At 34.9% G+C, this 21,505-nt stretch overlaps 1 protein-coding gene across 1 annotated transcript in view; it reads right to left on the bottom strand.

Annotated features, from left to right (window-relative positions):
• Positions 1-365: 365 nt before the first annotated feature.
• LOC147520831 (FAD-linked sulfhydryl oxidase ERV1-like) overlaps positions 366-21,505 on the bottom strand; it is a 74,455-nt gene continuing 53,315 nt past the window's right edge. Inside the window, exons 2-7 of the mRNA XM_086592330.1 lie at positions 1,822-2,121; positions 1,622-1,699; positions 1,472-1,519; positions 1,254-1,318; positions 712-789; positions 366-600 (exon numbers count right to left, since the gene is read on the bottom strand). Of these exons, the coding sequence (XP_086448456.1) occupies positions 486-600; positions 712-789; positions 1,254-1,318; positions 1,472-1,519; positions 1,622-1,699; positions 1,822-2,010 (573 nt within the window). The 5' untranslated portion in view covers positions 2,011-2,121 and the 3' untranslated portion in view covers positions 366-485. The remainder of the gene's footprint in view (positions 601-711; positions 790-1,253; positions 1,319-1,471; positions 1,520-1,621; positions 1,700-1,821; positions 2,122-21,505) is intronic.

The raw sequence follows: 21,505 nt of genomic DNA, 5'->3' as shown, positions 1-21,505 counted from the left end.
TGTCACAACGTTATGTGCTTACGCTTTAGTAAATATAGTAGTGGACAATTGAAAAGATATATCGCCTGTGCCTGGGCTCAGTAAGGGCAACACACTGCGACCAGTTGAAGATTACAGTTTAAGATTCGAGCGCCACTGAACTGGTATATAAACATGACACCAGAACACGTGGTTTACTGTGTGCATAAAGTAAAATTGTTTCGTGGTTTTCCTCACAAGGTAAAAAGAGTTAGCTGCACCACATTTATACGGAGCATGAATATATCACTTGAGGTGTGTATTCCCTTAGTTTGACTACAGGGGGAGGTATGTATTCCCTTAGTTTTCCTTTATGGACGTGTAGCACATTTGTACAGGATATTTAGTGGGTTCAAAGGTTGGTATAATGAAGAAAAGAACAATAAAAATTTCCTTTCAAGTAATGTCAAATACGATTTACGCATTAGTAATACCAATTACAATCAGAAACTGTCACCCCTTGTTGCTTATCTGTTTCTGTACTCTGTCGAACTTCCTTCTAAGTCGCATGCACGTTCCCTGCACTCGAGTTTGCCCCATCTTGCATCTACACGTTGACATGGGAATACAAGCTTGCCAAGGCTGTTAAAAAAACAAAACAAATCACATCAACAAATTCGTAAAGTTTCTAAATCAATTAGAACTACCAGCTATTCCGTGGGATGGCAAAACGTAATTTAATAACAGAACTACCTTCTGTTGACAACATTGTGGACGTGACAAAGCCATTGAGAGAACTCAGATTGGGATCCAGCTTGTACAGGATTTGCACTATAAAAAATAGAAAGAAAAAAAGTGGGATTTAGTAAAAAGAGTATTGCGGGGGTTGGGGTGTAGTGAAACATCATTTGGTAAGGCTGCAGTTGGCATTTCTTGATCTATTATTTTGCTCAAGAGAATAGCATATGCTATATTGCTATACTATAACGTACAACATCCAATGTCAGTTTACTATGTACAAATCTACAAACATAACAAGCAAGCAACAGCAGCATCTAAAAGCCGCCTTTTATCAGTAAAATGCAAAGACTGTAAATTCACATATATCCAATAAAAAAAAATTGAAGATTTTAAATGTGCTATATCCCCAGACTCTCAAGAGCAGCTCAACTAATTCGTGATTTTTATTTAATAATGAAGGGTATACGCTCAGATGCTTGTAATCTTGATACACTCAGTAAATTTCAGTTCCACAGTTTTCTTGAGGAGACAGAGAAAAGGAAAGAGTGATGTACCTCAACACTTCCTTAAAGTGATCCGCACACTCTTTGCAAGGGTAAAGCCGAGATAGTATTGCCATCTGTATGCCCAAAGTTTACAATTAATCAACCCTCGTATCAGTATTTATGAGCTCTTCTAAGTAACATCTTGTAACAAAATCAGAATTTTAAATAATTTTATGATGCGTGTACTGTGTACAGAGAGATATAAAGAGAGAGAACCGCGCACATACCAATTCTTTTACATCTTTGTTTTGCTGCCTAGTTGGACGATCTGGAAACTGAATATATATAAGAAAAACGTCTAAGCATGTACGGAGGAATTAGCAACATAGTACAGACTAGAGACTAGAGAGTGAGCTTTTTGTGTGTGTTTTTTTAACCTGCGCTGCGAGAGTGTGAAGGAATGTCCAAGTAGACCTTCCCAGCTCTTCTTTACTCACAGGTTTAGCAAACTGTACCTGAAAATCACAAGTATCAAAAGTTGAGCAATGCAATATCTCAATGAGAACTTATATCAAGCAGTTCGTATGCAATGTAAACTCCACAAGTTAGTATCCAAAACAGACGAGTGAGCTGGTACCTTGATCAAGTTTTTTTCTTGTGGGAATTCGATAAGACTCTGATCGCCTGATGAAGTTGTTGATGAGAAAAGTGGGCGATGATGATTTGAGAGAGAGTCAGTAGAGGAGGATGGAGGGTGGGAGACATGAGTTTGTATGCATTGCGCCAAATTTTGATAAGTCTTGAAAATTAACTGAATCGGATTCATCGGATTTTAAACGTTTATCTTTTTTTTCCTACTATGCAAATGCAAATGCAAATGCAACACGCAGATAAGTAGATTGTGCATTGTTCATTTGTTTGCACATATATACTACTACTAGATTTTTGGACCCGTTCAACGAATGGGAAACCGTTTTTATATAAATTTTTTTTCACTCTTTATTATTATCTTTATTATTATGTATCAAAAATCTTACTTCCAAACTATATTCACTCAGACAATAAATTAAAAGATCATCTTGTATTTGGCATTAGAATACTGAAGCAGAAACTCACTATCTCATTAATATTTGGAAGACATTGTCCAGTATTTACATTGTAGAATGTTCAGGGCATCCACTTATTGTAGTATGGAAATAGCTGATTACCTATTATTCTTTACTTATTTTTTTATCGATATTTGTTAATTGTTAGCTTATTTTGCTAAATTCGTTTGTAATAATAGTAAGGGAGGATAGGTAATGATTACATTTACTCACTTGTTTTTTAAGGTCAGCAAACGAAACAATGCTATGATACAAATACCTACTCCAAAGGTGACAAATAACTTTTTTTTTTTCAATATCGAACACAATATAACTTGAATTAGTTGAATTGGAAAAGTGAGCATGCTAATATTATAAATTTAAACTAAAAATTAAAGGACTTAATAGTGACAAACTTTCATAAATAAGAAGCGTTAAACCTCGGCCATTAAAAAAATACTATATGATTAACATACTAAATTTTTTGTATTAAAGTACTAATCCTCATGGTTTTCTTTCCTTTATTATGGAACTCTCTATGTCCTTTATTCCTTTAATTTTATCTTTGTTGTGTTTATCATCAACCAAACAATCTAGCATAATATTTTTGAGGATGTCGAGTTGATTTTGTTTCTCTTCAACTTGTATTGTTTTCTTCATAAGTTCTTTGAAATTGAAGTCTTCAATTTCCATATCACGTTCATCATTTATAAACTGTATTGTATTAAAAGCTGTTGAATCCTCTGCTTTTGCAACATAGTATGTTGGTCTTCCATCAATTTCTTTAACTATGACGTTTTCACCTTTAATGTTACAGTGTTTTTGAGTTGTCCGCTCTCTAATTCTGTGTTGTAAACCGGATCTTGTTGAATGTTAAGTCCTTCTTCTAGAATTTCCTTTAACATTTTTTTTTTACATAAACTGTAATTTTCATACGCCATTATCTGCAATATACATAATAAAATGAAGTCAATAAATTATTGTAAATAATGGTGAAGAGGAAGAAAATAGGCTACCTTGTTTTTCAATATGTGTAGTTAAATTGTTTTTTTTTAGGTTAATAGATTATGTTTTACTAAGTGATTGGAAGTTCACTTTTCCTAGGTTTTTAGTTTTGTATATCTCTTAAATTTTGATATTTTGGAACAACGAGCTTCTCCTTTTTTGTAGCCACCACTCTATTAGGAGCATGGATTATGACACGTGTCGGGTAATTTGAAATTTGGATTTTGAGTTTTATGGTGTGGGCACGTGCAAAATGTGTGAGGGGTAGTTGTTGCATTTTGAAAGGGCATAACACCAGACACACCACAATAGACGGTCAAACTTGGTAAATGAATCGTTAACTAACGATAGGATTACCTAAAGCTAAGAAATGTAAAACTTTGGGTCCAACGCAAATACCCATATTTTATTTTAAATTAGATTTTTTTTATTTTTTTTAATTAGGTATAATCCATTGGGTTTAGAAACCTCTAAGTATAACATATGTTTTAAGCGGGTATTGTATCTCAAATTCAATTCAAATTTGAGTTGGTACCTCTTATGGAGATATTGAAATGTCTTACACCTAGGTACTCATCTTCGATTCATAGCAATATATTGAGAGTCGGGCAACGAACAAATGATTTCTCAACTTCGTGAGTTTAGGAAGTGCGTAATACAATACCAACTTATTGAAGTGGTTCAGATAGATAGAGAGAATAAAGCAAACAAATCGAGGTAGGTATGGTCTTTTTTCTCATTTGTCTAAGAAACTTATTAAGGTGTGGTTTTGACTTCCTGTTGGATAGTTGTGTTGTTTTGAAGTTTTGTATCTTCCTGTTGGTAACTCTGATTTTAGACCGATTAAAAACTCAGATTGACTATATAGACCTGTGGCATCTATTGATATCTTTGTGTTTTCACTGGTTAAACTAAATTTTTAACTTCCTGTGGATTTTTAACCTACCGATGTCATTAAATGTATGAAAATTTGTGTCGAAGTAGCTTTTCTGTGCTAGATCAGTATATTTCTTGATCTTTCTTAGTTCTTGTTTCCCAAATTTCAGCAAATTTTGGAATTGCTGCTATATCTGCTATGAGAATGCTTGGGGTTCGGTCAACTGGTCTATCACTTTTGCTTGAGAAAGGGTTATTTCAACATACCACTTGATTTCACGCCTAAATCTCTTAAATTAAATACGAGATGTGGATATGGACTGCGTCAGGCCAAAACGAAGGTGAAGCTCTTGTATTTGCTTTGTAATTATAACACGATATGAACTTATTTTTTGGCGTTTCTCGATATGAAATTATTTCTATATAAATAAAATGACCACATGCATCCCATCGAAAATAGTTTGCACTACTTAAGAGCATATCCACTATTATGATGGGAGAATCTCTCTTATAAATAAAAGAAATACAAATTATTAAGCCTTTAATCAAACAATATGATTTTTCTGCATGTACATTGATAGACACATTGAAGACAATGTCAAGGTTGTGGAAATGGATTTTGGGCAATGTAGATGGAGTACAAAGAGCAGGAATGACTATTTAACCAATGTTCATGTTGAAAGGGGACATCAAAGATATTGACCACATTGTTATGCAGAACTAAAGCAAAACTGTCTCTGCCACATGTTATTAGCAAAGATGAGCCCTAATGGTTGCAGTAGACATTTTGATGATAATTCAGTGAGTACAGAACAGAGCAGTTCCTCTCACAACTTAAGTGTGTCAAAACTTGATCCAAGTTTATTAAGTATCTTTCAGTTTTGGTTAAAGCTATTATAATAAGAATGCTTTCTAGCTCACCATTTTCATAATCGATTGTGATCTTGTGGTAATTTGTGGTGATTTAGGAGAGTTTATATAATGGAGTTGCAAAACTGCCTCGATAATACTAAAAAAATCTAGACATCTAAGAATGTTGCTGACTGTCTAATTATTTCGCACTACCAATGGTGTTTTTTTTTTAAAGTTCATCTGGTATTTGGCATTATAATACTGAAGGAGGAAGTCACTATCTCATTAATATTTGGAAGACATCGGCCCGTCAAGATTTACATTGTTGAATGTTGATGCATCCACTTATTTATAATTACTCACTTCTTTTTAGAAGGTCGAAAGCTAAACAATGCTATGATACTTAATACCTACTCCAAAGGTGACAAATGACTTATATTTTTTCGATATCGAACACAATATAACTTGAAGTAGTCGTATTTGAAAAGCGAGTGTGCTAATATTATAAATTTAAACTAAAAAATTAACGGACTCAATAGTTACAAACTTTCATAAATAAAAAGCGTTAAACCTCGCCATTAAAAAAAAAATACTATGTGACCAACATAATAAAGTTTTGGTATTAAAGTACTAATCCTCATGGTTTTCTTTTCTTTATTATGGAACTCTACATGCCTTTCATTCCTTTAATTTTTTCTTCGAGATAATATATTTTATCTTTGTTGTGTTTATGATCAACCAAACAATCTAGCATAATATTTTTGAGGATATCGAGTTGATTCTGCTTTTCTTCAACTTCTATTCTTTTCTTCATAAGTTCTTTGAAATTGAAGTCTTCAATTTCTATATCACGTTCATCCTTTATAAACTGTATTGCGTGAAAAGCTGCTGAATCCTCTGCTTTTGCAACATAATATGTTGGGCTTCCATCAATTTCTTTAACTATGACGTCTTCATTGTTAAAGAATAAGTCTTTTGGTACCTTTAATGTCTAAAGTTGCTTTTGAATCGTCCGCTCTCTAATTACGTGGTTGTAGACCGGATCTTGTTGAATGTTAAGTCCCCGCTTTTAGAATTTTTTTTAGCATTTTTTTTTACATAAGCTGTAATTTTCATACGCCATTATCTGCAATATACATAATAAAATGAAGTCAATAAATAATTGTAAATAATAGAGAAGAGGAAGAAAATAGGCTACCTAGTTTTTGGATATGTGTAGTTAAATTGTTTTTTTTTAGGTTAATAGATTATGTTTTACTAAGTGATTGGAAGTTCACTTTTCATAGGTTTTTAGTTTTGTATATCTCTTAAATTTTGATATTTTGGAACATCGAGGTTCTCTTTTTTTGCAGCCTCCACTCTATTAGGAGCATGAATTATGACACGGTCGGTATTTTGAAATTTGGTTTTGAGTTTTATGGTGTGGGCACGTGCAAAACGTGTGAGGGGTAATTGTTGCATTTTGAAAGGGCATAACACCAGACACATCACAATAGACGGTCAAACTTGGTAAATGAATCGTTAACTAACGATAGGGTTACCTAAAGTTTAGAAACGTAAAACTTTGGGTCCAACCCAAATACCCATATTATTGGGACGTCCTAAAGCTAAATCACCTTATTTTAAATTAGATATATTTTTTTTAATTAGGTAGAAGCTATTGGGTTTAGAAACCCATAACTATACTATTAGTGTTGGGCCTGGGCCGAACAAATTGCGGGTATTGAATCTAAAATTCAATTCAAATTTAAATCGCTATCTCTTTTTCCCACGCACTTCCTTTCAAAAGCAGATGCAATTGCCTGTAATGGCGAAGCTTTGGCATTATCATAAATGTCACACTGAAGTTTCTTGGACCCTTAAGAGTAATGGTTTAAACATCATACCATCTTTGTTAGCATCGTAATTCATCGATGCTAACCGCCTCTCCGACATTGTTTTGTGCTCTACCGTGAGTGGTGATAGATTTGTAGTGAAGGTGAGGATCTCGGGATCCTCACTGCTAGGATATTCTTTGAACATGCAGTTTTCAAGCTACCAAATGAAGAGGTGGTTCAATATATGAACTTTTCCTTACATGTTTGAATGACTTGAAGACACACAGGATCACTCTGTTTCTTTGTTTCTTTCAAGCCCATTCTCGAAGCTAAGGCAACAAAGAATCTGCCTTGACAAAAACCATCGGGCCTGTTCACATTCCTCCAGAGTTACGATCAAAGGTTGTTTAGTATCTTCGTAATGAAGGGTTGATGTGATTCTATATCCGTGGGAGCTATATCTACGGTTATCTGATTATGTGGATGTGTTCTGAAGAATTTTATCTTTAGTTTTTTCGTTTAATTTTGTCATTCACATTTTTCGGCTAGGGAGGCCTCGTTATGGAATGGTGAACCACGCCTAAAGTTCTTTGCTTGTTGAGCTTGTGGAATTGCTTATCTTCATGAGAACCGAAGCATCGCTTTTTCGAGAGGTGGTAAAAGCCGATGAAACCGTTTGTGAGGTGTCGGTTTCAATGTTACCTATTTTTTTTTGATGATATAACTATGCTATTTCTTCTCATACCGAAATTGTTTCCGTTTTCGTGTGTTTTGATTCCCTCGAGTATTGTTTGAACCGGTAGCTCGAGCAATGTCTTTCCCCAACCACTTTCGGTTTAAACTTCGCGGGTTGCGGGATATGTATTTGTAACCATTGAAAGCCACTTAACAAAATGCATATGCCTTAACAATAGGTTTCCTTTCAATTTGGTCTTACTCTCGATCTATACTTGAGAGAGTGAGTGTGTTCATTTACAAATTTACCTAGCAGTGTTTGAAGAGAGTGCTTGCTTTCGCTTGAGAAAGGGTTGCCGTTAGGGAGTGGTTTGGGTTTGAGTGTGGCGAGTGTCCGCCTTGCGTTCGAAAGCGTTGAATGAGATTTTTGGTGGGAGAGTGGTTTGGGGTCGAGGGCGAAAGTGTTCTTCTTGAAGGAGAGTGTTAATGAGATTTTTGGTGGGATAGTGGTTTGGGGTCGAGTGGGGCGAGTGATGCTACTATAGCTGTAGCTATGAATGAGATTTTTGGTTGGAGAGTGGTTTGGTCTCGAGTGCTGCTACTATAGCTGTAGCTGTGAATGAGATTTTTGGTGGGAGGTTAATTGTTCCTGATCTTGTTCATGCCGGGTTCTTTGAGCTGTTAACGCGATTTTTGGTGGGAGAGTGGTTTGGGGTCTAGTGTGGCGAAAGCCAGCCGCATACCGTAGTCGTGGAATGAGATTTTTGGTTGGAGAGTGGTTTGAGCTCGAAGTGAAGTGCCGCCGCAGCTGTAGCTGTGGAATGAGATTTTGGTGGGAGGTTAACGTTTCCTCGATCTTGTTCATGCCGGGTTGGATTGGAAGCTTAAGGTTTTGGGTTATCATGCGGATAATGTTTGCATTTTCAATTCCATTATTTGTAAAAACTGTCATGCTACCAATACATACATAAACCGGCAATTATGTATCTATGATTGCAAAGACTGATTTAGGGGTCATACATATGGGGTAGGCTAACACGTGAGGAGCAAAATGTTTTGTTTCAGATGACCTTAGGTGGATTCAAGCAAAAAACAGTTCTTAATGTCATCAAAAGAAAATTCTGAACTACTCAGATATGTCCTAAAATAAATATTTCATTAAGTTATGATGAACTATAGATAATTCAAATTGAAAAACAAAAACATAAATTTGATGGATATAACACTGCTAATCCTCATCCAATATAGAATTCATTTTGAAAAACACTACGCTTAATCCTCATCCAAATGATGAATTATTTGGGATGCTTAGGTAGTCCATATCCCAATTTGGTCCTCCTATAAGCAATGCTTCATTTATTTACTTCAAATAGGCATTTTCTTTTCTCAAGTTTTCAATATCTTGATGAAGTTGTTTTTCTCTAGTATTTGCTTCATGTAGCTCTTCACGTTTAGTAATGACTTCTTTGTGGTTGATGTCTAAAACCTCAAATTTGTATATCTCACTGTAAGAAGCGGATAGCGTCCCTCGCAACAAGATTTTATGAGTCCACTTTCTTAGTTTTGATCGCCCCCGAAAAAATGATTGGCTTATAGGATAATTGGGATTTTTGAAGATTTCTCTCATTATCGGCAAATCTATTATGACATCCGGCACAGATCGGTTGTTTTCAATCTTTGATATGTAAATTGGTTCTCCCCGGATTTTTTCCTTGATTAGAATTTCTCTCAACTGCGCCTTGGGTGAAATTTTGTGTTTTGTTTCATACTCCATGAGCTGCATTTTAAAAATTACATTAGTTTATATTATCCAGAAAATATACAAATCTCACCATTGTCGTGGCATATAGTAATTTGGTATTTTTAGAACATGTAAATTTTAGGTTTTGTTTTATTGATGGATCTTTTACTGTTTTGTAGGCTTTGTGGGAGGATACCAAATGTGTGTCAAAGTGGGCTATAGTGAATAACCGCAGGTATATATATACCACTAAACTTGGTTCCAAAGATTACATAATTTTGATATAAAACATGCATTTTCTTATACTCTAGTTACATATATATACTATACTGTACCTTATACACACACACCTTTCCCCCTTGAAATAAATTTTAAAGCATATGGATGATTTGAAAGTTGATATGTTCTCCTTTGGTATGCTCTTATATTTCATATAATTTCATTAATAATTGTTGTGTTGGATTGATTGACTCAATAGCTTCAACTCGAGACTTGTCTCTCCCCAAATTCCACGGGATTTCACAATATTGAGAAGAATTATAAAGAGGAGGGGTAAGAGGGGTTCCAGGAACAGTTAATAGTGAGTAGTTGTTACACTAATACAGGTCTTAAGTTCAATATAGTTCAATATAATTTTGAATTAAAAGAATCATAAAAACAAACCGCTACAAAGGCTTACGCTAATATCTCATGTGTTTAAACTTTAATATTATCATCAGTTGAATCATAAAAGAGAAATCAACAAAATTATTAAATAAGATATTGGAAAAGAAATAGTTTACCTTATCCATTTTTGTTAACTCTTTCTGAAGCCTTGATTGAATATCTTATACTGCATGCAATGAAAAAAAAGAAAAAGAACTCAGTTATATATGTAAAACTAATGTAAATCAGACTAAAAGAAAAAAAACTGAAAGTTTACCTTTGTTTTTTGTTTTGTGTTAGGAGGATCGTGGGTTTTTTTTTATATATATAGGTTGTTTAGGTTTTATTATGTCATTAGAAGTTTAGTATTAATAGGATTCTTATTAGATATGTTTGTTTAGGAAGTTAAGTATAGATAGGATTCTTTTTGGTAGAAGAAGTCGTTATGTAGGCCGGGAATTAGACCGCACTTCCTTGCTATTCCGTGAGATCTTCCTCAGCAAAGAAGAAGTTCGGGTGCCTCTTTGAGTAGCTGCAGCCAGCTTTGCTCCTCGACCACCCCGATTAACCAAAATGTTAGTTTATGTTTCAAATTGGCACTTCACCACTGAAATGGATATTATCAAGATTAATCAGAACCTTCTATGAAGGACAGTCTTGAACCAAAGCGTGAGATATATAGCTATCAAACTTAAATTTAACAATCCACCAAATTGAAGGTCATAAATACTGTATGCTAAACTACACCGATCAAAGGAGATGTAAATACAACGCATAAATATAAACCTATGGAGAATCTATTCACCTTCACAGCCTTTGGTAAAGTACATCAATAAGGGGCCATACCCTCTCAGATTGAAAAAAATGTAAATGACCTTTATGAAGTTGCAAGTCTGTAAATAATTTAAAATTTGTACAATGATATTAATGTTTTAAACCTTTTGATAACCACATGGCAAACACAATAATTGGACAACCATGACTTTGAAGCAAGTCAAATGAATATCAACTTTTTGAACTTTTTACTCATCTTCAAGTTGCAACCCATCAATTAATCCGAATACGATGGAACATCAGATGCTTATGAGCTTAGCTCTCCCGCTCAATAAATGTTGGTTATCTTGTTTATGCACCTAAGTGCATCTTTTGTTATGATCTCAGAGGCTTAGGTCCTGGGACACTTGTTGGTTCTCAGCAAAGATTCAATTCGCTTCGTGATAAATGTTGTGTGAGTAGTAGTTCCAAAAATATGAGGGATGTTGCATTGATGAATATGCTAGTAAACCGGTCCCGGGTGTGATGTAGGTCGCCTCAAGTCCCACGCTTATCGCTGAGAAATGCCCATTCCAATCTTTTAATCATCCGAAGTGCATGATCCAACTCGGATAGAGATGGATCATATCTTGTTTGATCCAATATTGAGAGGCTGATTTCATTCTCTATCTCTAGTCTCGTTTCACGTTTTTTCTTTTTGAATCATCGGTAATCGGGCTATGCCCCGCAAATCTGATATCCATTAGTTTGTGAGAACACTTTACATTCAAGTTTTGCATAATAATTATCCATTTATAGCCTTGGGATGCAAAATTCATCTGCAGAAGAAGAAGCCTCAAATCCATTCTTGTTGCGCTTGGGATGAATTTGTTCCCCGCCAAGTTGATTTCAAAGTGGCTGATGCCCGACCGTGCTAATAACCATTACACAGTAAAAGGATTCTCAAAACTTGATCTAAACGCTTCTTTGCAAAAGATAATAAACAACCGGTTCTTTTGGTTGTACATCAAGATATCAGACTTTATTATCACCATCGACAATGAGATGAAAATTAATAAGTTTATGGAGTAATTTGTTCATGTGATGTCAGAGTGGTATTGGATATACCGACTTTTAATTGTGCTTTATGTATGTTATGTCTATTTCTATTCAAAGCAAGGACGACCGACCGGGTTGGTCGAATACAATGAGAAGAAAATATTTGAGATCAAACTCAAGGAAATGAAATCTGCATTGACCACCCGTGATAGTAGAGGAGACTCGACATATCTGAAGTCATTGACAATCGCGGAAGCAACGCGGTTAAGGACGCTTAAGCTACCGATGTTGAGGTTGTAACGATTCTATGGGATGTAATTATGGATGTTGTTCGCTGGTCGTGGAAAAATCGCCAATAAAATGCCAATGCTGCATTGCGCCAGGTTTGTGCTTTACCATTTCATTAGTTTTTAGTTGCACCATTTGATTGATTTCTAAATTTTAGTTGGTGTTTTACATATTTTTCTTGTTGTTCTTTTGCGGATTGCTGCATATAAAGTTAATATAGAAATTAGCCATTTGGTGTTATCTTTTGCCACTCTGTAGTCTGGGCATAACATAACAATAGCTTCAATGGGACAAAACCTCATTTCCCTTCACAAATGTAGTTGAAATGTAAATAAATTTTGTTGTCTGGACGTCTGGTGTCACAATAACAATGTTGTTAAAATTATTTTTAAGTGTTTCATATATGTTTCTGACTTGGGAGTAATAAATTTGTAAATAATATTTACACATCCCGCAATTATTTTTTCATTTTGCTCCTGCTATGTTTCACTGAAAAAATAAATAAAAGAAAAGAATAAATCTTTAGGTTTGTAATCGATTCACATTCTCGTAGAAATTTTCTATTAAAAGAGCACCAATGAGACTTCGTCTCATCATACCTCAAGAGAAATTTACTTCGCTTTCAGAGAAGCTCAATGCCTGGAAAACTAACATTGTATCAAAGGATGATTCAATTCAGAAGATGGTTGACATTTCAGATTCAGAGCAATCTAATGGTGAGTCTTCTGTTGCTTCTCAATAATGATGTGTCCCATGGTTAGAGTTATGACGTGAGTCGGAGTAGATAGAAGTGACTATATTAATGTTTTTTGGTTGTTCTTTATATGTTTTTGTTCTTCAAATTAGGTAATGATTTGTTGTGTTTTTTTTCTTGTATATTTAGTGGCACGCGGATCAAGACTCGCAAATGGAATATAAACTTCCTCTGGACTCGGGCAAGATTTGCAGATGCAAAGGGTCCGTATATCCGATAATCTTGGTGATTTGGTGAGTTCCTATTATTCTAATTTTAATTGATATAACTATTTTTAATTGATATACTGAAAATAGATGAACAATAGCCCTTGGTCCTCTTTGATATACGAAAGTTAAATTTATACCACCTAATTGGTAATGCGTTCTTCCACTTTCCTTTCTCAGGCCGTTGTGCTTTTTTCTTTGGGTGGTTATGGAACATATTTAGGGTTCTGGATATGGTACTCAGATGTTTGGTAAGTCGGTCCTTGAGTGTGTGGTAGTCCAGTATTTGTACATATTTTTTGTATCGGTCACCATCAGCTCTTGATATAACTTTGTCATTTAGTTCCAGTTTCATTCTTATATCTAATCGCCTTTCGTTTCAGGAGGAGAAAGCCAATGCAAAAGATCTGCATCCAAAGCTTCGACCTTAACTTTTCAAGATACGGATGCCATGTGTAATTTAAGGTATCTTTTCTAGCTAATTGTTGGATCTGGTTTCCAATAATAGCCGGCGTTTTTTATTGAATATTTGCAAATTTCATGGGTTAATCCCACTTCGTTGGATATTTTTTGGTAGATGGGAAGCATTTTAGAATCTACTTCTCCACTCTAGGAGAAATTCCTCGGGAGAATTCAACCAGGGTTTACGGAAGAAATTTCATTTGAGGATAATAACTGGGGCAAGTGAAACTTCGATATGCTACTTCCCATATCTTCCGTGTAATCAAATAAACTTTTAGATATTGAAAATCTACGTAGGTTTTTATCAAATTTTAGCTCGTTATTCATGCTTCTTTCTACCCAAGCATGATGCGAATGGTATGCTATGAATGGATTGATCGTCATCATAATCCAAGCCCTTCTCCAACCAACTTGAAGTCGGGAATACCCTTTTCAGCCATTTTATATTATCCAGTCCCAAAGAAATCTTTAAGAACTTGTTCTAGGTATATAATATTATTTCTTCTCAAGTACTTCGGATGACTCATAACCTGTTACTTCTAAAATACTTGTGTTATGTAAGGATGAGATGTAAATGCTTATGCATTGTAACTCAAAGGCTTTTTTGGTCAATTGTATTGTGTATATATATATATAAGCTTGCGCACATTCTCTCTCCTCACTATATCGCTCCATTTATAACAAATGCATTTTGCACCTCGAGCAATATGATTGGCTCTTAAAAAATCGGATGGAATAATAATTAGTGAGACCTCCCCAGATTTGTTTAAATCTCCCTAATCTATGCTTAATTTTCTATGGACTCCTCAAATTGAAAATAAAAATAAAAAAACCTTATCCAAATTCTATCGAAAATCTAACTTTTCTCCTCAAAACTAGGATTGTCTCTTATCTTCTTCCCTTTCCCTACCAAGCAACAATTCAAAAACCCCCACGTATTCTAAACACTAATGAATGAGAAAAAAAAAAAAAGATGAATACACTACCTCCGCGGTTACACTATCTAAAACCAATGACACCTTTTTCCAAAACCCAAACAAAAGTTATTCTTCATCTTTTGTTTGGGAAAATACCATCCCGACTTCAGTTCATATTTTGTTTGGGAAAATACCATCCCGATTTTAGTACGTCAGAGTCAAACTTTCATTGAAATTGTTTAATAATGCTTTTTGGATATAGGCATATGTAAGTCGATTGTTATTTTCTAATTTTTAGTACTTGATTTAAACTTTATTGGCATTCTCTTTACTTTTTGTTCTTAGCAAATTGAATTTCTTCATGTTAATAAGACCGAGTTCCCTTTTGTTCTCAGGCATAAATTGTAAAGACTCAAATTCTCGCTAAGGGTATTTTTGTAAATTTTATATTTAACCTAGGGTCATTTATGTAATTGGTCGGTCGGGTTTATATTTCAAACGTACGTAATTTAATGAAACTTAACTCTGAATCATAAGTCACGTTAGGTAAGCGAACCATATGCGAAAATTTGACAAAATGCCGGTTAGCGGCTTTCTGCGTTCGAAACAGGTACGAGTTAACAGCTTACACGCATGAGTGGGTTATTGTTATAGCCTGCAGTGAGATAGAATGTAGGAAATTAAATTTAAGCGGAAGGGGCCGGAAAAATAATCACGACGCGAAGTCTAATTATGCCTTAAGCCTAATTGGGATATATTGGGCTTGGGCCTTAATAACTTAAACCAAAAATCGCCCAACCAAACAAAAAATCGCGACAAACCCAATTCTCCTTCTTCCCCAATTTCGCTATTCTGAAAAACCTAGGAGAGAGAAAATTCATTCTCCCAAATTCGATCGATCCAAACAAAAAATTCAAACACCCAATCACTAACAACAACACTCAAATCAAGTGTGGGGATTCAAAATTTAGTGGAATTTAAGGCCGTAATTTTCTTGGGAAGGTGAGTTTAATTCGTTTCAAATAAATAGTTAGATTCAATTTCGATAGCTTGAGGGTGTATTGCTGAAATTGATTGTATTGGGGGTGTTGAAGGTCGTGATGTGAGTTTGGAAGAGCCTGGAGTGGAGTGAAATAGAGGTGGAGCGAAAACTAAGGAGGATCTTGGTCGACTCGGTAAGAATTATCTATATTCACTTTATTTTAGAGAAGTTATGTTAGTCTAAACTTGTTTAGGATTTGATTGAGTAATGCACTCCATTGATAAGGAACACTACAAGAATTGTTGTTAGATTTAATATGAATCGAAGGGTGTGGAATTGGTTGTAGTTGAAATTTGGACTTGGATTGGGATTTTATTACAAATGGAAATTTGTGTGGGATGGGAGGAGAGTGAATATGAAGCATCCGAAGGGGTTAAGTTACTAATAAAATATATGTAAGAACCGAAATGGCTTGTAGTCGATCGTCGGCAAAGCAACCCTATCGGTGTTCTCAGAACGGTTTGTGGTGGCCTATAGCAGTCTAGAACAAAACTTTTGGTAACTAGAAGGGTAGTAATGCGTTAATAATTACATTAGTGGTTAATATAATCAACTAGTAATTATTTCTTTTCAATTTATGTTGAAAGGAAATATTAGTTGTCTTCTTAGGGTTCTAATAGATTTTACTGATTGGGCTTATATGATTTTATAGGAGTTGGATTTGGTTAAGTGGACTTGATTCGGTTAAGTGGGCTTGAGGAGAACCGAGCTTGCTAAGGTAGGAACCTACATACCAATATATAGTCCGCTTATTTTCATGCATGATTTGAATCGTTTAAATTGTAAATAGATAGTTTTATGATCAACCATGCATGTATATATGATAGTCATGTTTTTTAATTGATTTCCTCGCTATAAACTATATATATATAGATAGCTTTGTGTGAAATGTTTTTTTGAAAAAAAAAAAATCGGGTAGCTGGATTTGGTTTCTTGGTTAAAAAAGAGCAAAACTGGTTTTGGGAAGGGTTCTCGTCTCTTGTCTCGTGAATGAGACGAGAGATGGATTTTGTAATCTTTGGTAAGGATTACCCGGTTGTTTGTAAATATGTGTGAGGTTCGATTGTTCCTGGGATAGAGTTTCGTTGATATTTACGATGATTCGCCGTTTGGGAATCATCGGTTGTCATTTACTATGACCGCCCGCTTTGGGAGTCATAGGTTGTATGTGATCGATGGGGAAATCCAGAACTCACATACAGACCAACAGCTTTAAAAGAAAAACTAAATATGTATCTATAGTATTTGGAAATAACCGGTAATACGAGTATGTATATATTACTATGCTTATCACGAGGGGATTTAGAAAAGGAATTGTGAATTCCTATAAAGAAGGAACTGTTGTCATATTTCCGAAGATGGCAAGTTATTTCTAGGATTCCAACGTGGTGTACACCTTTTGAGGTGGTGGGCCACCTTTAAAGCGGATGCATCACCGGATGTAATCCGGGAATTTTTTCTACTTTTTAGATAACCATGTTTGTATGCGTGTCACTTGTATGGTGATTAGCTTGTGTGAGGTTACATGCTACCTCGATGAGGGTTTAGACGGCGAGATGTGAGAGTTTAGTCCACTCCTAGATGTGTGTCGATCCCGCGGTCTACCGCGGTCGTCGAAACGTTGACCACCGTGAAGTTAGGTGACGTTCGCATATGGGGGTCATGGTGGCCCACCGAGCCCTAAAAGCTTTGGGGATTTTGTGTGTACGAACATAATAACGGCATTTCACCACTGCCGGTAAAATCAGGAAAACAACGGTGCATGGTTCACACCGGAAAGTATTGAACCGAGATTTGCCTCGCGGATCGGGCCGAGTACCGTACCGCACCCCCTCACCATTCTAATAGGATCACGGCCGGGTCACAATAGTTGTATGATGACCGCGGAAAACTATATTTTGAATATTAAAGAAGCATGCCGATATGATTTATGCTAGCTAGTGATTTATTGTATAGTCACGATATTTGGATATTATTATAAAACCCCGCATGTTTTAAATGTTTTGTTATAAGTAGTCTAGTATGGTTATGTGCGCTTTCATCGGGCATAGTTGTTTGCTCATCCTACTTAACATTTCGAGACGAGTTCGCCAGAGGAGGCTTTTCCTAACCCTAGCGATGATGGTTGTGGGGATTTGGGAGGATTCCCTTTATGCTTGACGAGGACGAGTCAAGTTCATATTTTGGTTGTATATATAGAGATAGTCTAGTTCATTCTTTTTGTTGTGTATATTGAGAGCTAGCTCATTTTGGATGTAATACCCATGTATTGGAGTAATAGTTACCTTAAACCTTTTGTGGATATGTGTATATACATCTTGGTTGTTTAGAAAGTGGATTTTGTATATATATATGGTTGTTGGAAGGGTATTATGAAATGTCCAGGTTTATGACAGGTTTTAGGGTTTACTTAATGTCGATTAAACAAAAGGAAACTCTCCGAAATTTCGGTAGAATTGGGATAAATAATCACTCGAGATTCACTCCTAGTCCTCGAGATGTGTGTTGGGTCTCGGGGCATGACATAAATGATCACAAGTATATTATGCTATTCTTTCAGTCCATTGTGTATGGAACGCTCTTGGGAGATCCGGTCAACCTCATGAGGTTCAATGGGTATGATGAATTTTTGAACGAGCTTGACTCGATGTTTAATTTTGGGGGAAAATTGATGGGCTGCGGCACTGGTTGGAATTCTTCGATAACAGAAAAACCAACCCCCCTCGATAACAACTTTCTTCTTTGTTGTTAAGAAAATGAATGGTGGTGGGCAGGATGTAGAAACATAATATGAGGTAAACTTAATTTTTTTTCTCATTTGCATGTATCCTGATATGCTTATTTGCTTATTTGTCAGTTTACATTTGTTATCTGATAATTCAGTTGTAGTTGAGTTTTATGACATTTGAATTGGTATGTAAATTGAATTTGGAATGAACAACTTATTGAACAAGGTATTAACGCAATTCACCTGCATATTCTAAATTGCATTCCCTACATTTGCTTATTTCTCCCTAATCTATTATTAATTTTCTATGGCCTCCTCAAAGTAAAAAAATAATAATAACAACCTTATACAAGCCTGGAGAATTCAACTTAAACTCAGTCAATAAGGTTTGAACAATCAATAAGTCATAGTCACTTCTACTGTAATGAAACTGAGCCAATAAGAACAAAAATATAGCTTTACTCCAAAACTTGGGGAAGAAGAAATCTCTTCCTCAATTCAATAATATCCACATCAAGTAGCTTTTATCTACAAATGATGAGTAGTGTGCTTTATCGCTTCAACCCGATCTACTTTTTGTTTTCCTCGTGATTCTCTTAGAACCCTAAGGTACACAAAGCATAGATGCCTCAAATCTCTCGGGCAAGAGCAAGTAAAATTGAAAAACCCCATTAAAGAGAAATAGAGGCAGCCCCAATCATGTGAAATTGGCAAAGGATATGATGAGTTTAAGGTTTCTTCATTCTCTTCCCCAGAATCCCATATAAACTGCTTTCTGTCAACAAAGAAAACTTTTCAAGCATCTTGCTTTACAACATATTGGGTTTGATGTGAAAAAAGCTTTGTTGAATCGAAACTTGAAATAAACCTTTGATTTCAAGCAAATGTCTGATTTTCACATAACCCTCTCTTTTGTCAATTTTTTTCCCACTTTTTTGTTTAATACTCACTTATTTTAAACATTTTGGAATTTTGAATTTAGTCCCATTTCTACATAAAGATTATTTATTTTACATTTTTTTAGCAATTGGGTATCTTAATTTTTCCTTCTTTATCGTGACAATTAACCTTCTTCTTCATGTCAGTTATGCTTCTCTTATTCTCTTTCTATTTATTTTGCTTCTTTTAATTTTGTATTGTATTCTTAATTATTTGGTTATATATATTCTTATAATTTCTTAAGGTCTATAGCTTCAGGAACTCTTTATGCCAATTAAGCTTTCAAGTTGATTTCCATTATGTTACCCCATGAAAGCATCGCAAGTACCGAAAAATTCAGTTTTTATTGAATGATTGTGTTTTTGTTTCACATTTTGTTTGCTCTTGAGGGATTTATTATGTTTTTTTGTTTTTTGTTTTTTAGTGATATGTCGGTGTAAAAACTGGCGGTATCCAAATTCAATCAACATGTTACACACTATTTCCTGCTTTCATTGATATGAAAGTAGAGCTTAAAGTACCATAAATACATGTTGCAAAGACAAAGTCAAATGTAACAACAAAGGCTAATAGTACTTTGGCTCCATGGGAAATATGGAAGCGAGTCAAACGACATAAGAAAGAGATATCATGTTTTTTCAACCATATTTAATATTACATATTTCAGCCAACATGGCCATATATGCTTTTGGTTTACTTATTATTATTTTTTTGAAGCAATAATACTTTATGCTGATGATATTGCTATATTGAATGGGATTCCTATTGCATACTACCCCATTGCTACATGTACTAACTCATGTTCGTAGCCAATGTTTTGTTGAATGGCGTGTTTAAACTGTTGATAGCTAAATCGGTTTCTTACCCTTATGTTAAATAGTTTTTGTTAAACCTCATGTGTAGAATACCCTACATATTCTAAATCTCACTTTTCTCTTCTTCCCTAATAAAAATGTATTCAACTAAAATAAAAATTCACGCACATTTCTCCAACAAAATTCTTTCTCAATTGAAAACAATAATATTTATTGCTAATTGGAAGCCATTTTTACCAATATTAATGTTGATTCTCTTTTTCCACAGTTGAGTTGTTGTAGACCGACACTTAATTCTTAAGTTGCTACTATGAAGCAACACCTGTTGTTGTTGCAGGATGAAGGAGCAGGTTTTATATTCATCATCTTCTTTAATTCTTTTATTACCAATGACTTTTGAGGTCTAAGATAATCTATTCCACTACCTTTATATGCGGGTTTAAGGTAATCTATTCCATTGCCTTTATATGCGTTAATACAAATTGGGCTTTCATCATGCATATAGAATATTCATCCACCAGAATAGTGTTTTATTTTTGGCAATGAATTGGCCATGTTCTTTGACACCATTAATAAGATTGTGCCATTGGTCACGTACTACCCAGCCCTTTTACTGCACATCGTGGACCAAACATAATTATTCATTTAATTAATCATTCAATGACTCTTGAATTTAGGGTGTACGTAATATATGGAGCTACTCCATGTCGTCTCGCATGGAATGTATGAATTGTATATTCATATTCTATTCAAAATTGCTGAAGCAGTCATCATTCATAAATAAAAAGAGACCTCAGTATCCATAATTAGTCATTCTAGGGCTTTTTGTAGTTTAAGAGTGACATTTCATGGGTGGCCAGAGGCCATCCAATTTTGTTCAACTCTATATTGAGTCGCAATAGTAGGTTGTTAAGTAGATCTGAGTAGCCCTGGGTAAATATGCTTCTTAGTTTTATAGATAATCAAGGCAACATAATATTTTTAAGCAATCCATTCAGGCTACTTAGTTTCTTACCATCCCACTTTCGAAATTTTCAAATGATGTTCCTCAGGGGCAATGATTGAGTTACATGAAAGAGGTGGGAGATCGGAGTTTAGGATTTGGCTCCTTCTATTGAAAAACAAATATGGGATGCAACAACTACTATTGGATACTCATTAAGGTAATCTATCTTTAGTTTATTTTAATAGTTGTTACCATTTCATTTCCACTCCATCTCCCTTAGAGTTAATTACTAATTATTTTTAAGTGTTGGTAAAATATAACGGGACATGAGGTCAGGTAGTAAGATTGCATGAACACATATGTCTCAACATGCGGTTGAGTTCTATATAATAGTACTGATAATTTACCATGTTCCATTGCCTTGGTTTGCAATCATCATATACATTATTTCTTATATTTTTTATTGCTTTCATGTGGCATTTACTTATTTCACCGAAAATAGGTTTTGAGCGTGTCTATTATAATGTCATACTTAAGTGCTAGCTATATAGTAGTACATCTAGATTCTAAAAAACATTTTGTTATTGGAACACAAATCGCCTCAAACAAAGGTACTTTGCACCTGCAAGTCATATATTTACAAACTAATCTCACATTCTCATTTAGTACTATTTTTTCCACCAATGCCCGGGACACATGCACGCCGTTTACTTATA

This window comes from Coptis chinensis, chromosome 2, assembly GCF_015680905.1.
Source record: "Coptis chinensis isolate HL-2020 chromosome 2, ASM1568090v1, whole genome shotgun sequence".
NCBI lineage: Eukaryota > Viridiplantae > Streptophyta > Magnoliopsida > Ranunculales > Ranunculaceae > Coptis > Coptis chinensis.
Note: the sequence above shows the minus strand (reverse complement) of the source record. Positions and strands in the feature narration are given on the sequence as shown.